The 27,027-nt window shown below is 40.6% G+C and overlaps 1 protein-coding gene across 2 annotated transcripts in view; it reads left to right on the top strand.

The window, feature by feature from the left end:
- Positions 1-798: 798 nt before the first annotated feature.
- The window catches only part of ddhd2 (DDHD domain containing 2), a 36,235-nt gene continuing 10,006 nt past the window's right edge, over positions 799-27,027 (top strand). For both annotated transcript variants that reach the window (XM_062451526.1, XM_062451607.1), the window contains exons 1-9: positions 799-971; positions 1,825-1,974; positions 13,053-13,264; positions 13,491-13,580; positions 24,318-24,441; positions 24,750-24,839; positions 25,333-25,468; positions 25,613-25,821; positions 26,064-26,125. In XM_062451526.1, the coding sequence (XP_062307510.1) occupies positions 1,842-1,974; positions 13,053-13,264; positions 13,491-13,580; positions 24,318-24,441; positions 24,750-24,839; positions 25,333-25,468; positions 25,613-25,821; positions 26,064-26,125 (1,056 nt within the window). In that variant the 5' untranslated portion in view covers positions 799-971; positions 1,825-1,841. The remainder of the gene's footprint in view (positions 972-1,824; positions 1,975-13,052; positions 13,265-13,490; positions 13,581-24,317; positions 24,442-24,749; positions 24,840-25,332; positions 25,469-25,612; positions 25,822-26,063; positions 26,126-27,027) is intronic.

The raw sequence follows: 27,027 nt of genomic DNA on the forward strand, positions 1-27,027 counted from the left end.
AAGACGTCCATACTCATAATACTTAAGTGAACAAAGTGCCCCAGCACTTTGGACCTCACCTAATCAAATCAAATGTATTTGTATAGCCCTTTTTACAAGCATTGTCACAGAGGGCTTCACATACGTCTATAGAAATGCCCCTCAACCAACCTAAACCCCCCAAGGTTCAGGTTGGTTGGTTGTCTAAGATGGTGCAAAGGACAATAAGAAAGACAAAAAGGGGTAAAGGGGTATCCGTGTACTGAGTCTTTCTTTACATTGTCTATATGACCTGTTAAACATTTATTTAAATTATGTTTGTTGACCAGGGAACTTTGCCCATGAAATCTATGTAGGGTAAGCTATCTTTTAGTGGTTCATGTTGTACAACAGTGTGTTTCAGGATTGCAACACTGTGTGCTAAAGGACAAGAACATTTGTAAGAAAATCTGCCAATTGCCATGCACATTCAATACTGTACATATGGATATAAAATATGTAATAGTTATAAGGCCTACTTAACTTGTAAAACTGTCATAAAATGTTAAATCTTCAGCCTTTCAACCAAAGCTTTTTACAGTAGAATATTGCAGGTTATTGTGGATCCATTTTGCTGGTAGTAGTATAGGTTTTTGCTACACTGCTTTCATTATATATATGTTTTTTGTCTTGTCAAATATCTGTTTGTTATCAAAATCTAATGTCAGTGTTGTTATGTACTGTAGGTATTTCCCCACAACTTTGTGGCTGTGGAAACTGACCGTTGACCCTGATGATGTCATTGGCATGAGACCATAAAATTGAAAACATCACAATGGTTGAGATAAGCTCTTAGCACCATAAATGGAAAGTAACTTGGATGCAATGTCATGAAACTATGTTTCGTTACCATTTCAAGATCCTATTTGAAACATTTTTGGATTAATTCTCTGTCATTTTAACAACTGATTTTGTGACAGGCACACTAATTTTATGCCTAAAGCTGTGTAAAGGTAATTACGTTTCATAAATATATCTGAATCCTACTTCCTACTGAATCTTACATTGTTTGTGCTGTTTAATATACAAAGATACAGCCTACTGTATACTCCCAGTGTCGGTTTGATGCCTCAGCACTAGCAGTATTTTGCTCTTCTTAACACTCTTCTGCTGTTTGGTGAACATGTGCCCAATCTGTTATTCTACCCATGAAAGGTTTTTATTGTCACCCTCTCATTGATACTCTTTAACTGCATCTACCCTGGGACTATGTTCATGAATAAACAGCTTCAACTATACAAAAATGTCTTATTTTTACACAGCAACAGCCACATAATTTGGGCATATAAAGTGGAAAAGAATAGCATATCGTGGAAACAAAAGTAGCCAAATAGTCTGACTCAATTTTCATGAGTTGAATAAATAAAGTTAGCTGTGCTGTCTGAAGGACAATGAAATAGGGCATCACTCAAACATGAACCTTGTTGACGTGTAATCACTTTTGAGGTAATATTTAACAAAAGTAAAGGGGTCCTAAGGAACATCTGAGAGCAACTGATCACTGGGTCGCTCGTGCTGGCAAGTCTCTACAACATCTTCAGAAAGGGTACTGTAGTTAGAAGTTAAGTGAACTACTACCACTACCAACATACTGTATTTCTTAAAAGTACATACTCGTGAGTTGTGAGTCATATTAAGTTCTTTCAGTATGATTCCTTAAAATGCATTATGTCATTAAACGTAGACCGTATGTCATTACCAATGAAGTTCCTTTAGGAAAAATATAACCTTAACCATTCAGATGACTACATCTACAATACTCAACCTAATTCCACTGTAATTCCAACCCTTTCTACCCTTTTCTAGTTTATTGCTTTGTTGCCATGGATGGTGCAGCATTAATCTATGAGCCAGTGCAACACCATTGGTTCTACTGCCAGCAGGCAGACTCTAAGGACTCATGGATACCATTCAGTGTGGTGGACTCCCAGAGACTCGAAGAAGCATTTTGTCACGGTAGGTGCAGGATTCTTGCAATGCATCGTGGTGCACTGTACCTAATTAAGCAGGATAAATGGAAATATATTTACTAATCCCAAAGGTCGCCAACTCCACAATCATGCATTGAAACAGCAGCAACCTCTAAACTCGTTGCCTCATCTGTTGGAATTTGGAATTTGGCACAAGGTGGTTTATTTTGTATTTGAAAATGGATGTAGGGAAGACTTGTCTGGTCACTGGTCTCTACTGTTATTGTGTTAATAGTTTGACAACATCAAAACAATCCTAAAATAAAAAATGGGGAAAGGGGTGGAGTAAAATAAAAGCGATCATATGGAATTTTAAATATAACTACAGAGGATACAATTTCTGGGGGAAAGGTGAGGTGCAGCTGGGGCAGTTTTCTTTCCTTTTTTACTATACCTCCAAACCAATTGTTAAAAACTAATATCAAACATCCAAACATTTTCATGGGTGTACTTAACTGATATTTCTGTATATTTCAAATAAGTACTCATTCTTATGTAGGAAGATTGCATAGATTAAAAAGCATACATTTGTTGCTGCTCATTTACACTTAAAAATACGTTGTCGTCGTCATCTGCCGCTTGTCCGGGGGTTGGGTCGCGGGGGCAGCAACCTAAGCAGGGAGGCCCAGACTTCCCTCTCCCCGGCCACTTAAAAATACTACATTTACATTTATTCATTTAGCAGATGCTTTTATCCAAAGCGACTTCCAAGAGAGCATTACAAAAGTGAATCAAAAAGGTCAATGATCATAAACAATGAGACCCCAAAAACATTGCGGGCAGCCAAAACATGAAGCATACATTGTGAAAACCAAATAAGTCCCAAAGGGAAGAACCATAAGAGCATGTTGTTAAACAAGTTACAATTAAACAACATGAACCTCAAAAAGTGCAATGGTGTACCTGTGGAAAAAAGCAAGCAACAAAAATATATTTCACAGCGAGTACATTAAGTCAGTTACAATTAACCAATAAGAGTTATTGTGATCCAGGAGGAAACATCAGGTCCAGCCAATCATTCCTAAGTAGCGTTGTACTCCCGGAATAAGTGCGTCTTAAGCCTTTTCTTGAAGGTGGGGAGACAGTCAGTGTCTCTGATGGAGGTGGGGAGTTGATTCCACCATTGGAGGGCCAGACAGGAGAAGAGCTTGTGTTGGGACCGGGCGCTCTTGAGTGGTGGGACCACCAGACGGTTGTCAGAAGAAGACCGTAGGTGGCGGGTGGGGGTGTAAGGCTGGAGCATAGACTTGATGTAGTCGGGTGCAGTACTGATCGGAAGGTCAGTACCAGGGTCTTGAATCTGATACGGGCCGTGATGGGAAGCCAGTGGAGGGAGATGAGGAGCGGGGTAACATGGGAGCGTCTGGGTAGATTGAAGACCAGACGGGCTTCTGAATCCTCTGGAGAGGGCGGGTTGTGCATGCTGGGAGACCGGCGAGCAGCGAGTTTCAGTAGTCCAACTTTGAGAGGACAAGTGCTTGGACTAGCAGCTGGGTGGAATGCTCAGACAGGTATCTCCTGATCTTCCGGATGTTGTAGAGGGTGAATCTACACGACCGGGAGACCGCAGCAATGTGGGCTGTGAGGGAGAGCTCATCATCCATGGTCACCCCGAGGTTCCTGGCAGAGGATGAAGGGGTCACCGTCGCAGATCCCAGGGTGATTGAGAGATCATGAGAGATGGAGGGTTTGGCCGGGATGATGAGGAGTTCTGTTTTGGCGAGGTTCAGCTGGAGGTGGTGCTTGGTCATCCAGGCGGAGATGTCTGTGAGGCAGGCCTCGATCCTAGCTGAGATCCCCGGATCAGTCGGGGGGAACGACAGGTAAAGCTGCGTGTCGTCAGCGTAGCAGTGGTAGGAGAAGCCATGGGAGGTGATGATTGGTCCAAGCAAGGTGGTGTACAGGGAGACAGTAAATAATGAATCAAGACTGCCAGTGAAAGAGCCTGACTGAGGCGAATGGCAATACAGTACTGTCCAACTGAGCTCACATTATCAATAAACTATTTCTGCAAGAAATCTGACGATCCTAGACGTTTTTGGTGTAGTATTGAGTGATATTAAATTGTAAAGAGACTGTTAGTAGGGGGGTCATGTGACACTCTCCACATTGGGAAAACCACCTCACGGGTATCCTTCAATTATTCACTGAGTCGGTCTCCACTAACTCACTTATAACTAAAAAAGTAAAATTTTCTGAAGAATATTTGTGTGTTTGCTGAAAGCAGTTGAAACTATTTAGTTTTGATATCTTGAATTCACATACGCCTATAACTTGAAGATTTGCTTCAAATGTAAAGTGCATTACAAATAAAATATATTATTATTAGTAGAAAATAAGGGTGATGAAGAGTAAATGCAATTGACTTCCATTGATTTTAAAGCATGCAACATTTAAAATATAGTTTTACAGCAGTAAACAGATGGACAGCTTGAACATAATTGATGTATGAATGGAATTGGTAGCTTAGAAATGTAGCTTGCAGCAGGTAAGTAAGTACATTTGTGCCTTTAAACCCATTTCCGTTTTTTTTCTCCCAAAAAGCATGTCAGTTTATTCGGGGTGGAACAATATATCGTGGGGTCATGGCGATACTCTTTTAGATATGCCATCCGTTTTATCCTACTGGTTGAGCTACCAACACGTAACCTCTTGCACATGTGTCACACGTGCACAGCACGCAACCTCTTCCACATACGCACGCCGGTAAATCAGGGAATGAACTTGCGCTCCCGGGGGCGGTTCAGCGAAAAGAGGAGGCTAGTTCCGGGCGCAAACATTCCCTGGTGCATGCTTGTCCATAATGTAGCGTGTGCATAACACGGATTCACTTTGCTTCTCTCATCTACACAGACGCAGCAGTTCCCATTTTTGCAAACCATACATAATTACAAGGCCAAATATTACCACATAAGGGAAATCATTGTCATCGTGAAGATGTGAAAAAAAGGCCTAAATCTAGCGTACACTCAGCGGTGTAACAATGACTTGGCGGGCCCGAGTGCAGATCTCACCAACGGGCCCCTTACCGACCTATCGTCAGGCGAAATTATTGAGTGTTGAGCTTAGCGATGCGCAGGGAAATGTACTTATGATGTAGGCTACAATTAAGGGTTGCTACAATATGTTTTAATGACAACACCAATGAACACAGTATTTCATCGATCAAACTTATTTCGGAGAAACAGTATTTAATGAGCAGATAGACAAACACATGGGAAAACATTAATACATCTTCTTCAGGGGGTAATCAAACTAATTGTGAATTACTAACATTTGCATGGATTTATGGGAACAGACACTCGACAGCAGATCCACAGTCAGCGCCTCATCTGCTGCAACCAATAACAAAAAAACTTCCTCCAACAATATTAGGCTTATGCGCAAAGTTACTTATTCTTATTACAATATTGAAGCGAAAAAATACATTTCAAGTAGGCTAGCATTATTCGTATGAAATAAACATAAAATGCCGTTTAGAATGGCATCCTACGAGCCTTGCGTTGAGCAAATTCCTCAATAATTTCAGAAATGTTCAACTCCCTGGCTCGGATGCTTTCGATGGAGAGGGTAGCTAATCCACTCAGTCTCTCCTGCCCCATGCTGCTCCTTAAGTAGGTCTTAATCATCTTTAGTTTAGAAAATGATCTCTCTGCTGTGGCTACGGTCACAGGTACTGTAAGAAACAATACCAGAGCTGTGCACACCTCATTTTTGCTATCTGTTGCCCTGATGACTGCTGAGAGATCGCTACTTTAAAGCAGGACCTGAATGATAGGAGTTGCCCTGGAAACGTGGGCGCAATATCCCTGTCATAGTGGACAGACAAAACTTTTGCCTTTCCAAACAGCTCATCATCTCCTGCGAGTTGAAGGGTACTGGGGTGTAAAGCATCAAAGACATGACAGGTTGCTCGCATACTACTGAATTGTTGGGAAAGCTGGCTGATTATGATGTCAAGATTAGCATTGAAAATGTGCACTCTGAAATATGTTTCTGCATCCGACAAACGCATATCTTCTGAGAGCTCGTCAAAGTGACGCTTCACCTTCTTTATTCGTAAATTTTCAAATATACTGTATCTTTAGCCCCCCATTTGTTTGCGAGTGTCTGTGCTGTAGCCTTGACCTGGTCAAAAGCACCCCGGTAGTCAGATAAGATCTGAATAATATTATCCAGCAATTCCACTGCTTTATGCAAGTCTACATCTGTTTTTTTGAGTACTTTGGACATTTTTTCTGCTAAATGCCTCCAGTCTCTAACCCCCTTCACCCACGTGTTGTTATAATGAGGTGAACTGCGATCCCCAAACAGCCAGCACGGTTCACAGTAGGCACAATCCAATTTTGTTGAGTAGCAAAGCCAACCATGGGGCAGTTTGATACCGGTCTTTGTTGTGATGTGATAAAATGACTCTGAAAAGCAACGATTGAATTGATTCCTAGGGAAAGGACCTTTAGGTTTGCAAGAGCCAGTAGTAAGTATATATCTTTTTAATGGAGCATCCAAGATATTTTCATCAAAACTCCCCCTGTCTGTGGGGTAACAAGACAGTCCTCCTGCTCTTGCTCTGGTCTGATCCTGTTCTGCACTGACTGGCATCTCCTCAACATGGTCCTCCTGATCACTGGCAACTCCTGCTTCGGTTTGACGATCACTGACCACAACTGACTCACTGCAATCCTCTCTGTCCGACTCATTAGGCCTGCAACCGGAAATTGCTAGTGAATACCAAGATAGCACACGTCTTGCCGACGTCGGCTATATATGCTAGCTTACGTTTAGTCTATCTAGCTTTAGCTATTTTGCGACTACATCCTCCTGCACATAGTTTACAATATCTAACCTGGCTGCTGCCTTAGCCTAGGCCTATATGTGCATTTTATGACGTTTAATAGCCATGTCTAAATGCATTCAATTAGGCTATACCAGACAGTAAACAATATGTAATTAGCCTACCCTGGTGGCTGAGTTTCACACTCATTGCTGTTGCCGGACTGGGGGTCAGACGTAGCGTCCTCTTCAACACGCTTCGCCACAAATCCAAATGAGGATAGTTTTGACAGCTTTGCCACCCTTACATTTAGCTCTTTTCGTTCCTGATGCTTTTTGGTTGAAGGGCATGGGTTGCCTACTTCGCTTCAAAACGCAAATGCAACACAACTGTAGTATCCCAACAACAACTGTGGTATTCCAACAACAGGATGGGAACAATCGTGTGTGTCTGGGCGGGAATCTTTGACAACAATATTACCCAGACATTCTTGCTATTTTTCGATGGCAATATTACTTAATAAAAACGAGATTTGTTTAATTCAGAAAATGAGGAAAAATGAATTATTTGCTGTTGTTAAGACTGACTGTTTGTTGGGCACCTGCCCAATGTTTATTAGGCAGGTGATAGTTCATAATTATGAATAACTGACACCATAATTGAGAAATGTTTGCGAATTGATGGGACTGGATCATATGTAGGCTACTACTTACGGTGTTTAGAGCGGAGCAAGGGGCCCGGTCAGGTTGTCTCACTTTTACGATGAGATCGAGGACGGGACCCCTTTCGCCACGGGCCCTAGTGCAGCTGCACTCCCTATAGTTACGCCACTGCGTACACTTTTACCCAAATTATTCAGGCTAATTGCAGTAATGACGGATCAAACCGGTTTGACCAATAGTGGCAAGACACATGTAGGGCCTATATAAGGACAAAGCAAATTTGGGTGGGTTTCTCCCATCCCCATACAATGTCACTTCTCTGTCTTTTACGGCCCTGACGAGTACGTCGGTCTCCTCGGCTGTGAACCACTCATGGCGTGCGCCTGGCAAATTCACCATGGAACAAGCGTGCCTACTTTTAAAGGGAATGTGAGATGACGCCCTGATTGGTTTATTGCACGTTACGCCCAAACCACACCTATGAGTAATGTAGCTACTTCAGACCAACCCATTTTAGATTTGTGTCGGGCGCAAGAGTCATTTGTCCTGCCGGTATAATAGCAACAGCGCCGGAGTTCTACCCACAAAGTTACTTGCGTTTCGCGTTTTATACTTGCGTTTCAGATCGTTTAAATAGGGCCCTTGCGTTTCAGATCGTTTAAATAGGGCCCTAAGTGTTTGACGTTGTGTGTGCCAGAGTTTTTTTATTACAGTAACATTTTAGCGCAAATTTCAATAGAATTCACAAATATGTGGTTTCGAACATTCCAATTGAATATTTTCCGATAGACAAAAACGAATTAATAATTAATTAACTAAAAAATAACTAACACTGTGGGTACTGTTGGAAATATTTAGAACTCACGCAGCTAAAGGTTGAAGTTCTGTCTTCTAATTTCATGTAAAACATCATTTTTGTTGTTCAGTGACAAACAAATTAACACACAAACTTAACAAACAGAAGTAAAAATAAAATCCAGAAATATTGCACATTCTTGAATTTTTGGAGGGGGTTCAACATATCTCGATACGTATCCTATCGTGAACCCAGTATTGTGATATGTATCAAATCGTGAGCTGAGTGAATTGTTACACCCCTACAGTTTATCAATTAAATTAGGGAAGTAATTTTTTGCTTAAACAGTGTGACAGTGTGTAGGTGAGAAAAAGTTATGCAAGTACTTAATGATATGCAATAAGGTTTGAACAGTGTTTATAGGTCTATAGCTTGAAAAGGTTAGACATATGGTGATGAAAAGAAAATCTTTCATTGATCAAGAGTTTGACAGCTGTCAACAGCTGATCAGGTTGAACACATTGATGTTTGAATGGATTTGAGAGCTTAGCTTTTTTTTGCTTAACCAGTGTGAAAGTATGTAGGTGAGAAAAGTGATGAAAGTATTTAAAGGTCCCATGGCATGCTGTTTTTGGATGTTTTAATCTAGAACTTAGTGGTCCCCTAATACTCTATCTGAAGTCTCTTTCCCCAAATTCAGCCTTGGTGCAGAATTACAGCCACTACAAGCAGTCCCACAATGAGCTTTCCTGAGGATGTGCCGTTTCTGTGTCTGTAGCTTTAAATGCTATGAGGAGGAGAGAGACGGGGCTAACTGCCATGCTTCGGTCGTTTGCAAGCCATGATGTCTCTCGAGGAAAAAACTATAGGTGCGTTCAACATCGACTGTGGCTGCATGAAACGACCGGTGAAAGTTGCCGCTTGCAGTCGGGGAGGAGTTAAAAACGGCTCCTGTAATGGAAAATTCTAGCGGTCCTGTGTAATTCGATCAGTCAAGAATGCCGGTGTCAATACAATTTATTTAGTTTGTACAAATATAGAATTAACAAAGTACTTTGTGATCAGTCATTACGAAGGACGTGCTACCTAAGTCACAGATCGTTCGCAAGAGTGATAGAGAAAATCAGATATGTACTGCCTTATATGAACTGAGAACAGATGGTCTTTATTCAGTTTTCAGTCACGTGACATCCGCGGTGACCTGGAGGGCAGAAAGCTGCTGGCTATAGCAGCTCACACCGTTGAGACGCAGCAAAAGCCGGCAAATTTACCTTCCCACGTTTCTTTGGATCACCTCTGCCGTATTTCTGCCCCTAAAAACCGCAAGGTTTTTATATATGACTGTGATATCATTAGCTACTAACTAGCTAACCCCTCTCTCTCTTAAACAACTGCTAACTATTCAAACGGAAAGTCAACTTTTCCTTTAATTTTTACTTATTACAATCTCAATTCCAAAAAAGTTGGGATGGTCTGAAAAACGTAAATAAAAACAAAGGACCAAATGAGTATGAAAAAGGCTTAACACAAGCCTCACACATTGTCTTTGTTTTACATTCAGATGAATATCGGTGTAAAGGGATTTCCAAATCATCTAACTCCAAATGCATTTTGAGTTTAGTTGTGTCTAACACAAAAACCCTATTAACCCTAAAAACCCTAACTATTTAGCTAACTTTAACTCACTACGACCACTGTAGTTGTTCTCCTCGATACACAACAAACTATGTCAAACCATCCGATTACATAAAGATGTGTTTTATGGAAAAAAATACCATAATTCATATACCTGTATATTCTTGTGTTTAACTTTACTTGAGCTTGATGAAGTGTTAGCTGCAAATACGTGTATATTTGGACGGCTGGCATTGTTTGCCCTCCCCGGAGACAGGTAACGTTAGATTTAATGGCACAAATCCACAATCTCCTCCTCTCTGGGTTTTCTTTATCGGACGGAATTCTAAAGAAACACAGCCGAGGCTTGTCTCCTCTTCGATTACTGCATCTGATAGAACAACAACTATCCGGCATTTTGGCAACACAAAAGCAACAGACTCAAAGAAAAGGTATGACTTTATAATGTGTGGCGGGCAGCGGAAAGTCTTTTTTGCCCTCCAAGGGGGCGTGCCCCTTGGAATGTGACGTCAAGTGAAAACTATGAATAGATGGTCAATCCATCAATGCAGTGGTCTCTGTGATTGGCTAGCACTGGTCAGTGACAGTTAAGACAATAGGTGCGTTCGACATCAACTGCGGCTGCATGAAACGACCGTTGAGAGTAGCCGCTTGCAGTCAGGGAGGAATTAAAAACGGCTCTGTGAAGGCGGACATTCCAGCTTCTCGTGGTTGGCAAGCGCTGTTTGCTTACTTTACTTTATTTATAATTAAACTTTGTCTTTCCGTTAGTGAAGAGGCGGACTAAAACCCTTTATTCAACACATTTTTAATTCAATTAAACAGTTTAGTCCGGATTTGAGCATTGGCAAAACTGAAGGTGTCAGAATAATTACAAAACACGCGTCAAAGTTGTAGTGTGTGAGTCTGGCCAATCATGAAATAGCTGTGTCGTCATTAGAACCCGTGCAGTTGCTCTTGAGAAAATGCGCTCGGCTACACAGCCGGCAGTTCTCGAATCGATCTCACGGTACTTTGATGGCTACGTCACAGTGACCTAGCCTCGGGGCCGTCTCAAGTCGGACAAAAAGTCTAACCAGAATTCACTGTTTCAAGTCAGCCGCCTGCAGCCAGCTGCGGCGCTGCATGAAGTCAGTCCATGTCGAACACACCTAATATAACCCCCCAGGCCAAATGACCAATCCTTTGATGTAGCACAACCTCTGTAAGTCAGAAGATAATTAATGAAAAACAAACAGGATGTCTGACTTGGCCATCTCCTTGGCCAAGAGGTCAGGTCAACTGAGCTCACGAGAACGCAACAATCTCCCACAACCCCCAGACCTCTGGCTCTTAGTTAGGTATCATAAAACAACATTGTAAATACCTTAAGACAATCTGCTACATCCATTCTACAGAGTGAACCATTCCACAAAGCCTCAGTTTCCTACATTCACTGTCTATAACAAAGAAACTCATAGATCACTGCTTATAAAACACATACATTGTAACTATATTCCTATAAGTACTAAAATTCTATAACACTCCGTAAAGTCGGACATTCCTACTTCTCGTGGTTTGCTGCGTTGACGTCAGTCATGGCCGATCAAGCGCTGTTTGCTTCCTTTATCGCTAACGAACTGCATGGTCAGGAATTTAATCGTTTTTGCATTAGAACTTGTACGAACCAGTGCACTGAAATATCAGTCATTTTATGTATTGGGTTATGTTAAACTCTCTCTCCAATCTGCAGATTGATAATACAACCAGAACTCAACTAAACGTAATCTTTCTGTTAGTGAAGAGGCGGACTAAAACCCTTTCTTCAACAATAGTAGGCTATCGCAATCTGTCAAAGGCCAATATTTAAGTAAATTGTACTGTTTGTTCCGGATTTGAGCATTGGCGAAACTGAAGGTGTCAAAATAAATACAAAGTTGTCGTGTGTGAGTCTGGCCAGTCATGAAATAGCTGTGTTGTCATTAGAAACCGTGCAGTTGCTCTTAAGAAAATGAGCTCGGCTACACAGCCGGCAGTTCTCGAATCGATCTCACGGTACTTTGATGGATACGTCACAGTGACCTAGCCTCGGCGCCGTCTCAAGTCGGACAAAAAGTCTCACCAGAATTCAAGGCTTCAAGTCAGAAAAAGTAATTAAAGTACTTAATGACAACACAATAGGAAAATATTTTCTAGTCTCAGTATTTGAACATGAACATTCTGAACCATTCCATTATTTTTTGGGGCACTTTGGGCTGCAGCAACATTAAAACTGTTAAGAGTTATCAGTGTCAAAAGTCATAGCACACTAGAGCATGTCAGTCTCTATCAAATAAAGTTTGAACAGTGTTTCTAGCTTAAACGGTGTGAAAGTAGTTAGGTGGAAAAAAAAGTGGACGGAAGAGGAATAATAAAAAGTATGCAGTATAATAGTAGTGTCTTTGCTTTCAGCAAACACACTAATAAATAATAATATATATGAGAGAGAATATAGGTTGTGCCTTACCAAAGAGGCAAGCACACCCAATAATATATATTATAATGACAATTTATAAATAATTAGATTCTAAAATTACACTGACCAACTGTCACCATTGCCATTTTCATTAACATTGGGATATTATATAATGTGGAAAATATGGAAGTGGTTGTAGGACTTTTAAAAAACGTTGTTAAAAAGCTTTTTAATAAAACATTAAAACATTTTGCAACTAAATTGAAGGCAAGTGCTCTAATTTGATCAGTTCTGACTAGCCACTGGATCTAGCAATCCAGTCATACTTCCTGAGCAATCTCCCTTTACCCAAATCTGCGTCTTCTGAGAATTGTAACCAACAGGGGCGTAAGTTTCTTTGTGAAAACTGCAAATTCGACCCACCCACATTATATTGAACGGCAGCATCCTCAGTTATTAAAAAATATGTCCCATCCACATTTGAAAACAAACCTATCCCCTTGGCAAGGTTGGACTCCCAAAACCATATTTTAATCGGATTTGAATGTGTACACCTAGTAAACCAGTAAAGGCTAAGACAAAACATGGCTACTTTACATAGTGCTAACATGTAAAATGTATTTTATGTACTGTTTAACCCTGTAAGAATGAAATACTATCTGATTAAAAAGGGAATCGGTATTTACACGTTATGTCTACAAAAAAAGTTTGTACTGTGTGTTATTAGACCCAGTGTGTTAAAATGACAAATATAATGTTTCAGTTAAGGAGAATAGTGTGGATGAAGGGGAGCAGGAGGAGGTTATTGTAGCCACAGAGGGCAGGCGTTTTGATGTCCGTCTGAAAGAGAGGAGGCGCCACGCGGCCTACTGGGAGCAGCCACCCTTGGAGGTACGACGATGCTCCTGGTTCCATAAGGGCGACAAAGAGACTACCTACGTACCTTACCCAGAGGACATCAGCCTTATCCTGGAGGTACATGTACAAAAAAGTGTTCAAATAGACAGCAATTCATGCACTTGTAGAACATGTTACATGTAGTGTAACTTTAACAAAAAGTAAGTTACTTGTGTGACCCCAGTGTCAGATTCTGCTATCTATAAAAATACAGTTCTCAAAGCTACTGTATGTTGGTAATCACAGACATATTGCAAAAGCACTAGGGATTTTCCAAAATGTCGAAATGTGTCTGTATTGACAGGATGCCTACATGATATCAGCAACATTGAATGACTGGCAGAGAAGATTACAGTTCCCCACTGGAGAAACGGTGGTATTACATGACCCAAAGGTATGGAAAGTTACTATTTACTTGTAAACACCTTAAGTAGTCTAAATTGTGTTTATTGGAGTCCTGCAATGCCCACAGATATCGGATTTATTTCATTTTACTGTCAAACCTTTAGATGTATTGGTTGCTATCAGGATGTGAAGTTTATCTCAGAAAATATGTCAAAAAGTTCTTCTCAACAACATTACCTAGCCTGCCTTTAAACAGCTTTGATACTTGGTCTACTTAATAAACAGACAGCCCCCAATTTCCGTAGATTAATGCAAGAAAAACCTTTCTATTGAGAAACTTTACTCGGATACAGTCAGTTTAGTCAAGGTCAGACTTTTTAGGTAAGATAAACATAAGCGGAAAAAAAGTTTTGAGTAGGGGCCCTTTAATTTGCTTAGATAATATATGAAATATAACACTGTCTGTACATAAAACATAAGACAAAGTATTTTCACAAAAATAAATACAGAAATCAAATTTTTATCAAATGTTAAGAGTGTTTATTCAGTGTTTATTCAGCATAGCCAATGTGACAACGCTGTTTCAGATTAAGTCTGTGGATTGCATGCTACGGTATATGGTGGTTCTTTCAATGTCATATTTGTGGAAGAATTTTTGTGATAATATGTTCTTTGCAACATGACACACCTGTTAGAAGTATCCATGTGATGAAGGTAAACTGTAGCCATGAAGCAACAGTGTTCTGATAAGCAGTGCATTCAAGCGCTGTTCAGTTGATATCTAATCACGAATGGGTAGTGTACCCATAAACAGACTGCTGAGTCTGTAGTGTAAAATTCGGACAGCAACTAGACATCACAAATGTCTTTTTTTTACCACACATCTCTTATGTTATTTTGCTTTCTGTCTAACTCTACTTTTGTGTGTGACATCAATGATTAGCTGTGGGTAATATAGGGTAACATTCCAGCAGCTAGGTAGGAAGGTACTGAGTGTTTTACATCATTCTAATTCCAGGCTTTGAACCGGTTCAAGGAACAATAATTTTATGACATTTTTGTTAGGAACAAAAACAAAACCTTTTAGTGTTTATGTTCTGGAACACAAACATTTATTTGAATAATGGTAACCGGTTAATGACATAATTTGTTATTTTATTTAGTACAAGCAATTAAAATATGTTCTGCTTGCCATAACTTTGGTGAGGAGTTTACTTCCGGTCTTCCTCTAAACTTAAATAACTTATTTGGATAGCGGACTTAAACTTGGCGGCGGCAGGCAGTGATATTGCTAGCAAGTGAAAAGTGGTGTGGTCTCTCAAACCTTCTGCAACTAGATGAGGGGAATGTTAAGCTATGTACCTCAGCCTCATAAAAGTTTGATAGATATGCTCTGATGTAAAGAGAAATTCTTGGAAATAGCTGGCTCCAATTACACAGAAAAACCTAAATACAACTGTAGCATACGAGTTTCGCTTTACGGGTCACAGAGAGGCCTCCATGGTTTTTGTTGTCACTCGAGCATGCATCGGGTAAGGGTCACACAGTTCTGTGACCACAATTGCAAACCAGACTATAGCGTATAAAATATTGCGAGTAAAATATCCATCAGAATAAATGTTTATGGCGTCCAAAAGGTATACTGTCATATCATACAGCCCTACATTGAACATTATTAACCGGTATTTGATTAGGTTCTAACCTTCTCGATTTACATAAAATTAATTAATCAAACCATTGTGCCCAATTTGTAACATGTGTGCAGTCGATAGCACTGATTACGGCAAATTACTCTTTAATGTTGGCCTGGTCAACTGCAATGTCTTATGTAGGCTACCTTGAGGACAGGCGGATCATGTCATCCCACACGTTGGGCATCACACGACTGAGGCAGGCCCTCACCCCTCACTCCCCGTCTTGAGGCAGGTGGATCATGTCATCCCACACGTTGGGCATCACACGACTGAGGCAGGCCCTCACCCCTCACTCCCCGTCTTGAGGCAGGTGGATCATGTCATCCCACACGTTGGGCATCACACGACTGAGGCAGGCCCTCACCCCTCACTCCCCGTCTTGAGGCAGGTGGATCATGTCATCCCACACGTTGGGCATCACACGACTGAGGCAGGCCCTCACCCCTCACTCCCCGTCTTGAGGCAGGTGGATCATGTCATCCCACACGTTGGGCATCACACGACTGAGGCAGGCCCTCACCCCTCACTCCCCGTCTTGAGGCAGGTGGATGTTGCTTGTATTGCATTTCCAATTAGGTACCTGGCTCGTCCAATCTATTTTATTCTATTACTGTAACTCAAGTCAACATATCCAAAACTATCTCCCTCAATATTTTTCTACTCACGAATCTGGCTCATACTACTAGCTTTATTTATAGAATATTTGTTGTTGAGCTAAGTTTGAAACCAATCCCAAATGGGTAAACTAGCACCCCATTTGTTTGCTTATGTCAAGAAATGTTGCCTGGAACTGTGCTCGCGGGTACGAACAAGGTACAAGCACAAAAGGTAACATTAGCTGATCGCTGATTTACCTGGAGCTGAATAAGCACAGGGAGGGGAACAGGGAGAAAGGGCTTGATGATATACAGTTGCCTGCCCTGTATAAAGTTTATTCCCGTTGTTTTAAAGAAGATTTTACAATTGTGTAATGTGACATGACAGTAATTATATCATCATTTGTGACATTGTGGAAGATGTCATTATAGATTGTTGACATGTTCATCTGGATCAAAGACGAAGATTAATAAATTGTCTGATAACCACAATATTGTTATGGTTATGCAACGTTATGTCAGTTAACACCACAATGATGGCATTAATAATAACAGTAAGCTAGTAATAATTAAGCAATGCTCGTCATCATCATAATAGTAACATATATAACTATTTAGCTTGCTTTGCCGGGCGAGAACAACAACGGAGTATGTACAAACGATGTATTCAAGTTTACAGTTTATTTAATTCGATACAATGCGTTGACAACAGGGCCGGAGTGGGGGCACTTTTCAGCCCGGGAGTTTCAGGCCCAAGACCGGCCCTTTTTTTCAGTAGCGGTTAGAACCGAAACTGTACTGTACTGTAGCGAGTGGTACGTGACAGTGGAGCGACTGGCACGTGACAGTGGCTAGTGGTACGTGACAGCGCCTCCACTGGTACATGACAGTTACTGTTCTGTTGATAGTGGTATGCAAGTGTGTTGTGGCAGTTGCATTGGGTGTCTTGCAGCTTTTGTTTACTGTCGTGTAACTGCCCCGCGGCCATGTTAGAATAGGAGAACAGGCTATAAACTTTTATTTAAAAAAATAAGTTAAAATGTTCGTGCTAACAGACTCCAAACCATACTTTTGATGTCTCACTACAAGCTCACCATACAAAGTAGTCGATTTAAACATTATATTGCATTGCAGACTTGTACACACGTAATGAATTAGTAACAAATTATTTTACTCAGAGTAACTGAATTTAAGCGTGCACATGAGCCACCGTTGTAGACTCTCGTCTCTAATGCATCGTTGTGTTGTTATCAGCGCCTCTTAGTGGCGTATATCATTAATTGTAATAACTGAAGTCAATATAGGTAGCCTACATTTGCATTTCGATACTCTGAGTAAATATAGTTGTTAATAATAGTTCATTATTTTCATATGAAGAACCTTGTCAATTAATGACACCCTATACATACCCTATACAACTACAAACTCTCCTGGATACAAATCTGTTTAAATCACTCAGATATCTTTATCACAACTGAAGTTACATCATTTTAAAGTCGACCTGTGTCAAAAAGTGATATGGGAGAAAATCCTTTTGTTCGTAATGACGTTGTGAATGTAAATGTCAGTTTAAGTATAGGCTACATTAATAACTTCTCAGCAAGTTATTTCATTGATCACTTGTTATGGGCTGCTGCAGCACTCAAAAGAGCAGGCAAACTAAGCATTTGATTTGACATGGCTTGAAAATCTTGCTAGCTGACATGTCCAAAAACCGTTGAAATTATTAGTTTTTCATAAGTAATCACATACTTTTTGTACATTACAATGAAGTTTAGGGTGTTAACGATACAAAACATGAAAAATCTCAATTTTGACAGAAAACGATTTTCGATCTTTTATGGCTTATAGCCAACAATGAGCGGCCGCGACATCCACGGGTTTCCGCAGGCCGCCACACATACTTAAACAATTCTATTCTAAAATGGCTGCGGGGCAGTTAGGCTACATGACAGTAAACAAAAGCTGCAAGACACCCAATGCAACTGCCACAAGACACTTGCATACCACTATCAACAGAACAGTAACTGTCATGTACCAGTGGAGGCGCTGTCACGTACCACTAGCTCCACTGGCACGTACCATTAGGTGCCAGTAGAGGCACTGGCATGTACCACTAGCTACTGTCACGTACCAGTGGAGGCACTGGCACATACCACTAGCCACTGTCACGTGCCAGTGGAGGCAATGGCATGTACCACTAGCTACTGTCACGTACCACTAGCTACTGTCACGTACCACTCGCTCCACTGGCATGTACCACTAGCCACTGTCACGTACCACTCGCTCCACTGGCACGTACCACTAGCTACAGTACAGTACAGTTTCGGTTCTAACTGCCTCTCCTTTTTTTTGTATACCAAACAGGGCCGGATGCAGCCTGCTTTGACTGGGGGTGCAGTGAACTTTTCTGGGGGGTATCATGATTACAGAAAGGGATCGTATTATTTTTTATATTGATACAATTTTTGAGACTGCTTAACGATCCGAGTGTTAATCAGGCACGGAGCCAGACGTTGTAAACATTCGGAGCCCCAATTTAGGACGTATGGGTTTGATGTGATGCAAGATATGGACTTCTACACTTAATCCGAACGCGCATTGCGCGCACGCGAAAGTTTTGGGCCATTATTTGAGCGCAAAATAGTTTTTTGAGCTTTATGTAAAATAAACAGACGTTTTTCAATTGGTAAAACCTTGTCTAGTGATGCCATCACTACGGCCATGCTCCCATCCATCCTCCCTGACGCGTATCGTTACGGTAGGGCCGCCCGTCCCAGCTATCGGTAGCCGATCTGAGAAAACTTTTTGGAAAAGTCGGGCTATGGACCCAACTCTATTTGGGAGGGGAGAACTCCCTCACATGGTACAACCCATGCAGAGGCTGAGGTGTCAGAATGCGGAACGTGCGTAGCCTACTTTAAGAGAAGATAGACTAACGTGACAAATGTCAACAACAAAAAAAATCCTCGACCGTTCCAAAAGTGAAGCGGCCCACCGGGAAACACTCCCGATTCTCCCGATTACCCACCCCGGCCCTGGTTGACAATCATACTCAAATCACAAAGAATAAAAAACAACTTATTTGGTGAGTTCCATCTAGAATATGCCTATATGTCTAAAAACCAAGTGAAAGGAATACTATACAGTGATAGCATAGTTTTTCGTATTTCGTATTTTTGTCCGCGTCATGTATCTGCTTCTTAATCAGACTTGTACCCCATTCTGACAGTTTTCTGACTCTACTGCAAGGCCTTACACGCTCGCGACTGGTTGTATGACATGTACAGCTGGTTGTGAGCTTGCACGAGCCTCAGAGCTAGGAGCATGTCAAGCCACTGTTCTGCGCAAGACTGGACAAGCCAGGAACTTGAAAGATGGCGCAGTCCATTTTTCGCTCTCGCTTGCCTCACTGTGCCACTGAGCGCTTTCCATAGAAATGAACAGGGATGGGGTGTAGGTAAACCTTGCCTAGAGCACGAAATGTGCTAGGACCGGCACTGGTTTAGAATACTTACTTGACTAAAGACTGCAAGTCTTCAAGGTTCTAAAGTAGCACCATTTTCCTAACCCTAACCCGAGCGAACCATTTTCCTATCGATAGGAAAATCATAGAAGGAACATCTGCTATAAAGAACCTGTTATGGCAATCTGATTACAATTAATTCTGTCTTGATCAGACACAGTCTGGTCTGGAATGATATATCTCAACTATAGCTGTTGGTAGTTGCATGTCTGTTGCTACAGTGTAGCAAGTTAGCGATAGCTAGTCTACAGATAGCTACAGTAACAGTTACTTACATTGATTATCAGTAATTGCATAATCCTATGCACAATTTCATTGCCAGTTCAATGATAAGCAGTGCTAAATGAAATATTTGGCACAGTTGTAAGAATATTGCAGTAAAGGCTCAGGGAAATATTATGGCTAGAGAACTAGCAGCAAGACATCCTGGAAACTTTTTATGCCAGTAGTGACACAAAATCTGACCAGCTTGCATAGGATTATGCAGTTACTAATATCTAGTGTGATGTGGGAGCAGGGGCGCCATATAGGGGGGAAAAGTTAGGACGATTCTAAGGGCCCCTGACTGACAGGGGCCCCAAAAAATAGGCAAAAAGTAATATAAAACTAGAGAGGGTACAATTTCTGGAGAAATTGTAGGGTGTGCTTGCTTGCGTCGGTTGCACAGGGGTCTGTTTTTGAATGACATTTTTACAACTGATATTTCTGTATATTTTATATAAAAATGCATACTTATTATTTATAAAGATGACATAGATTTAAAAGCATTTTTTTTTTGCTGCTCATTTACAACTGAAAATACGAGTGAAGTGTAGAATGAAATAGATGTCTTCTCATTTCCCCTGCAAGAGGCAGCCTCATCGTTGAATCAAAACGAATACATTTGGCAGACCGGTGTAAAAATTGACCTAATCTCTATGACTTAAACGTCATTTTAAGTTTTTCCCTTCTCATTATATTTTCAGGCATTTAGCCTACTCATTGCATTCATTCATTAATAAAGAACCCCCTTTGAAGATTATTCTACGACGTTGCCCGGCAGTAGAAGATGGAATCGCGATTCAAACAGTACCATCTGCTAACTGAAAATATGCCCCCCAAAACATAAATAAGCTTGACATTTATTTAGTGGAAAATCGCTCATTCATAAAAAGCTCACTGGTAGCAACCATTGTCAGTAACAACGCAAAATGCGATATAGCCGTGTGTGGAGAAGCTGCCCCGGTAAATTGTACTACTACGGTACAGTACTAGTAGACTACTGCTGTGTTCGTCTTGGTAGCGATTGCGTTGGTTGAATTGGATTTAACGTTCCGTTGTATGGTTTAGGCTGAAATTTATTATTTTCATGAACAGATTGACAACGTTTAGGCTGTGGCAATGAAGTTCAGGTTAGTAGTTAGATAGACTTTTGATTTAAGTAAGGAGAGTGCCGAACATGTTCTGTCGCCGTTTGACTTCCTAAATAGCTGTGTACTGTAGATGTTTTTGTAGTGTGTCTCGCGTAAGCTACAGCGTTGCAGTTAGCTACACTGGTTTGAAACCACAGGTAATGGTAATTTCACCAACAAATCGTTTACTAATGTCAGAATAAATCCTACAACGAAAATGTATATGTGAGGAATGTGTACTTTAACGATTGAAAACAGATACATTATAGACCACTGTAGTATGTGTTGCCCGGGCAACACAGGCTATAATGTCATGATGCTAATACTTCAGTGAAATAGTAGACTACTGTTTCCGAAAGTAGATGTAGTTCCTTAATAATATCAGCTTATATTGTAGTTACATTACACATCACAATTGTGTGTCATGTCACAAAGTAAAATGAGTAAATAGTTATCACCCTGGCCTCTTTGCTTGTGGCGTTTCTGCAGCTGCCTTGCAGTAAAGCTATAGTTAGCCTAGCTATCCCTGAACAGATGCGAAACGAATGTTCTGCCAAAGGTAGTCACGCGTGTTTTCGTGACGTTAGTGACGTTAGTAACGTCAGTGACTGTGGCTAGCAAATTAGCTGCCTTGCAGTAAAGCTATAGTTAGCCTAGCTATCCCCCAAGTTAACAGATACGAAACGAATGTTCTGCCAAAGGTAGTCACGCGTGTTTTCGTGACGTTAGTGACGTAGTGACGTTAGTAACGTCAGTGACTGTGGCTAGCAAATTAGCCACCGTTAGCTTCACTTTTTGCCACAAAAACTTAACTTCAGCCTAAACCATGCAACGGAACGTAAATCCCAATAGAAGCAACTCAATCGCTACCAAGACGAAACTTTTGACACCTAGGTTGTCTAGGTAGGCCAAATATTGACTGAGTTTTAAGGGGGCAAAAAGAAATAAAAAAAATAAAAATAATAATAACTAGAGAGGGTACAATTTCTGGGGAAATTGTAGGGTGTGCTTGCTTGCGTCGGTTGCACAGGGGTCCGTTTTTGAATGACATTTTTACAACTGATATTTCTGTATATTTTATATAAAAATGCATACTTATTATTTATAAAGATGACATAGATTTAAAAGCATTTTTTTTTTGCTGCTCATTTACAACTGAAAATACGAGTGAAGTGTAGAATGAAATAGATGTCTTCTCATTTCCCCTGCAAGAGGCAGCCTCATCGTTGAAACAAAACTAATAAATTGGGCAGACCGGTGTAAAAATTGACCTAATCTCTATGACTTAAACGTCATTTTAAGTTTTTCCCTTCTCATTATATTTTCAGGCATTTAGCCTACTCATTGCATTCATTCATTAATAAAGAACCCCCTTTGAAGATTATTCTACGACGTTGCCCGGCAGTAGAAGATGGAATCGCGATTCAAACAGTACCATCTGCTAACGGAAAATATGCCCCCCAAAACGTAAATAAGCTTGACATTTATTTAGTGGAAAATCGCTCATTCATAAAAAGCTCACTGGTAGCGATCATTGTCAGTAACAACGCAAAATGTGATATAGCCCTGTGTGGAGAAGCTGCCCCGGTAAATTGTACTACTACGGCACAGTACTAGACTACTGCTGTGTTCGTCTTGGTAGCGATTGCGTTGGTTGAATTGGATTTAACGTTCCGTTGTACGGTTTAAACTGAAATTAATTATTTTCATGAACAGATTGACAACGTTTAGGCTGTGGCAATGAAGTTCAGGTTAGTAGTTAGATAGACTTTTGATTTAAGTAAGGGGAGTGCCGAACATGTTCTGTCGCCGTTTGACTTCCTACAGCTGTGTAGATGTTTTTGTAGTGTCTCGCGTAGGCTACAGCGTTGCAGTGAGCAACACTGTAGTGGTAATTTCACCAACAAATCGTTTACTAATCAGAATAAATCCTACAACGAAAATGTATATGTGAGGAATGTTTATTTTAACGATTGAAAACAGATAACGCTACATCATAGACCACTGTAGTATGTGTTGCCCGGGCAACACAGGCTAATGTCATGATGCTAATACTTCAGTGAAATAGTAGACTACTGTTTCCGAAAGTAGATGTACTTCCTTAATAATATCATCTTATATTGTACATTACACATCACAATTGTGTGTCATATCACAAAGTAAAATTAGTAAATAGTTATCACCTGGCCTCTTTGCTTGTGGCGTTTCTGCAGCTGCCTTGCAGTAAATCTATAGTTAGCCTAGCTATCTCCCAGAAGTTAACGAGCTGCTAAACTAATATTCTGCTAGAGGTAGTCACGCGAGTTTTCCTGACGTTAGTGACGTAAGTAGCGTCATTGACTGTGGTTAGCAAGTTAGCCACCGTTAGCTTCACTTTTCGACACAAAAACGTCATTTCTACTTAAACCGTGCAACGGAACGTAAATCCCAATACAAGCAACTCAATCGGTACCAGGACGAAACGTTTGACACCTAGGTTGTCTATGTAGGCCAAATATTGACTGAGTTTTAGGGGGGCAAAAAGAATAATAATAATATATATGTGAGAGAACAAAGGTTGTGCCCTTGCCGAAGGCAAAGCACACCCAATAATAATATATATGTGAGAAAACAAAGGTTGTGCTCTCGCCGAAGGCTTGAGCACACCCAATTATATTATATTATATAAACCATCATTGAGTATATAATACATTTAAAATATAATAATACAATGAATGATCTCTTTATATTTACTTGTGTTTGGCAATAAAGGTTAAATATCCCTATTGACCAAAAAGTAAACATCCATATTGACCGACCATCCCCCTGTATCTGCATGAAATGGTTTGATCCTGCCTTAGCGCACTTATCGGTGACGGTGTTTAGTTGCAGTCAGTAGATGCGCTAGTCGCTAGAATGTCGGGCCGTAAACACAAATCAGGGTTTCGGAAAGATCTGAGAAAAAAGAGAGGATAGACAAAAGAGAGGGTTTCAATCAGTAACCCAGTTTTTTACCAAGAAAGGTGGGTAGCCAATCTGTGAGTGGTATTAACCTGTTGGTTTAATGTCCATATAAGCTATCTAGCTACCCAGCTAACAAGGGACGTCCTGGGGACGTCATTTTGTTAGCTGGGTACAGTGTTAGCCTACATTTCATCAACATTTAATCAGTGCAGGGAAACATTTAGCAAGATATTCAGCTTAAATTATTGTCCCGAATCCCTGCCCCTTTTAACAGACTTAACAACAGATGAGTCAGCAGCACCCCAGTCTCCCCATTACTATCGAACTCCAAGAAGCAATCCATTAATTAACCCTCCCGCGCTACCAGCAGAGGGCGCCAACCGCGACACGTCATATGTCCGATTTGCGCCACGGGGTGGGGGGGGGGGGGGCCCACTTGGAATTTTTGCCATGGGGCCCGAAATTCCTGGCAGTGCCCCTGTGTGGGAGCATTGTGATGATAAAGATTGAAATATTGCATGGCATTGGTTTGTTGTCTCATACTTGTTAAATCTACATCATTAAAAGGTCAAACCAGGTTTGCCCATCCATGTAAAAAATAAATGAACCAAGTGTCTAAATGCTTTTTAACCCTAGCAAATGACACATCACCCACCTGACTTGACCAAGTCTGGCCGTACATCTCTCTCGTCCTCTGATCAACCCCGGCCTAGGACAGTTAAAAGGGGTCTTGAGAATGTAGCAGTTGATATACCCGCAGGTGAGTCTCCAAACAGCCTTTTGTCTCTAGCATTACCGTGAGATATTCACTTCAGTACCACATTGTCATCAAACAAACTATTACAATGCTTGTCACACTTTCTTGCTTTCTTTTTAAGAGAAGCCTAACAAAAAAGTTTATGGTGTTAGTTTTGTATGTAGGATGTACGTAGCTACAGTACATATCTTTGGTAAACAGTTAACTGTGCAGTATAAGTCACTGATGATATGTCCATTTATTAGTTTTTCATGCAAATAGTAAGAAAACATTTCCAGCATCCATGTAATTGATGTGCTGTTGTCACCCAGGTGAACCTGACAAAGTGGATCACCTGGTTATGATGGTTCATGGAATTGGGGCAACATGTGACCTTCAGATGCGTGGAATTGTTCAGTGTGGTATGACAACCTTTCACTTGCTTAAAACTTTATATTACCTTCAGATGTTGACACCAGCGCATACCAGTGTAGATGCAAATGGCAAAAACATGGTGTTATGATCTTCATATGGCCAAAAATATACAGACACTTACTTGTTGAACATCTCATCCCAAAATCATAGGTTGTAATATCGAGTTCCCACTTTGCTACAATAAATGCCTCCACTCTTCTGGGAAGGCTTTTAAATGGAAGCTGGAGCATTGATATAGAATTGACTGACATTCTGCCACAAGGGCATTAGTGAAGTTGGGCACGGATGTTGAGTGATTCGACCTGGCTGGTAGATGGTGTTAAAATTCATCCCAAAGGTGTTTGATGGGGTTGAGGTCAAGCTTTTCCACACTGAACCATTTCTGGCTGGACATCTTATCTAATGCTTAAGCAAAACACACAGTGCTGAACATACAGTGCAAGTAATTTGTTGAAATTGATCATTCTCTCTCTCCTGTAGTGAATGACTTCCGGAGTATCTCTCTTAATTTACTGAGCACTCACTTCAAGGAGACAGGACAAGACATTGGCCGGGTAGAGTTTTTGCCAATAAACTGGCATAAAGTGTTACATGGAGATGCAACTGGAGTGGACACGTATGGGGCTTGATTTAATAGAGGATTTACTTTGATCTGTTTTTTAAGTAGACTTTGAATATAATTTCACCTGAATGTTTCATTTTGAACATAAAAATGATCTGTATGTATACATGTATAATTACTCTTCCATACTCTCAACAGGGATATCCAGAGAATTACCCTGCCCAGTATCAGTCGCCTACGTCAATTCAGCAATAGCACAGTGTTGGACCTCTTCTTTTACAACAGCCCCACCTACTGCCAGACCATTGCAAACACCGTTGCCTCTGAGATCAATCGCCTCCATCGCCTCTTTCTCCAGCGCCACCCACAATTCATTGGGGCTGTGTCACTGGCTGGACACAGTCTGGGTTTGTATTAATTGATAACATCACACTCACAAAAGCATTTTACTGCTGGTGCAACTTTGGCCATATTTGGACAAAACTCATGTTTATAGGGGACGTAAGTTGAGTAATACTTATCACCCAGAAATGAAATGTGTTATTTGAGACATAAGACTAAAATGCACAGACTTCCCAGCTGATTCTGAGTTTAAGATTAGGTTTAAAGCAGTGACCTCCACTTGAATTCCTTCTGTCTATTCTTCTAGGTTCTCTGATCTTATTTGACCTTCTTACAAATCAAAAGAAATATTACACAGATGAAGCAACAGTAAGTATGATGAAATAATAGTAGTAATGATAAAAAGTAAAAGTTAAGTGTTTATGCTCAGCAGAAGGACATCCTAGTCCTTATAGTTTTTCAAATGGGATGTTGGTTATCATGCATCTACTGTAAATTATATGAATACACAGTAGCATGCAACTGAGCGTGTGCAGTACTGAGCATGCAACAAAAACATGTAAATTATGGCTAACATACTTTAATAATAATAATAAGACTTTTTATATAGCACATTTCATACAAGAATTGCAGCTCAATGTGCTTTACATAAAATCCCAAAATAATAATACAAGTGATAAAAGTAATAACAATTAAAAAATTAAAATGTAACTCAACAAAATACAGGCCGCAGTCTTTGCGGGAATCCAATACACATAAGCCGCAGTCTTTGCGGTATCTCGAGCCACAGTCTTTGTGGTTTCCCAATATATATAAATAAAAATAAAAACATACAACAAACCAGACTAGCCGCAATCTATCTGCGGTCTCTCAAATCCGTCTTAGACTCGAGCTGCCTTTGCAGTTTCCAAAACATATAACAACCCAGACTAGCCGCAATCTATCTGCGGTCTCTCGAATCTATCTTAGACTCAAGCTGCCTTTGCAGTTTCCAAAACATACAACAAACCAGACTAGCCACAATCTATCTGCGATACTTTGTGTTACCAGTATTTGCCTATTTATAGTACTTTGCAAGAATAATATATCCATAAAGATAACACCTCAACAGCATCTCTTGTAGGCCTTGAAGGAGCCAAAAGTGTAATAACTACCAATAACCAAACAACTCTCGTTAATAAATTTAGCAATTTTGCAACTCATCATTACATTGATAATTATTTAACTTAACATCCAAATTAATCACTTACTCATTACATTGCTGTTTTACC

Source organism: Osmerus eperlanus, chromosome 1, assembly GCF_963692335.1.
Source record: "Osmerus eperlanus chromosome 1, fOsmEpe2.1, whole genome shotgun sequence".
In the NCBI taxonomy this organism is placed as follows: Eukaryota; Metazoa; Chordata; class Actinopteri; order Osmeriformes; family Osmeridae; genus Osmerus; species Osmerus eperlanus.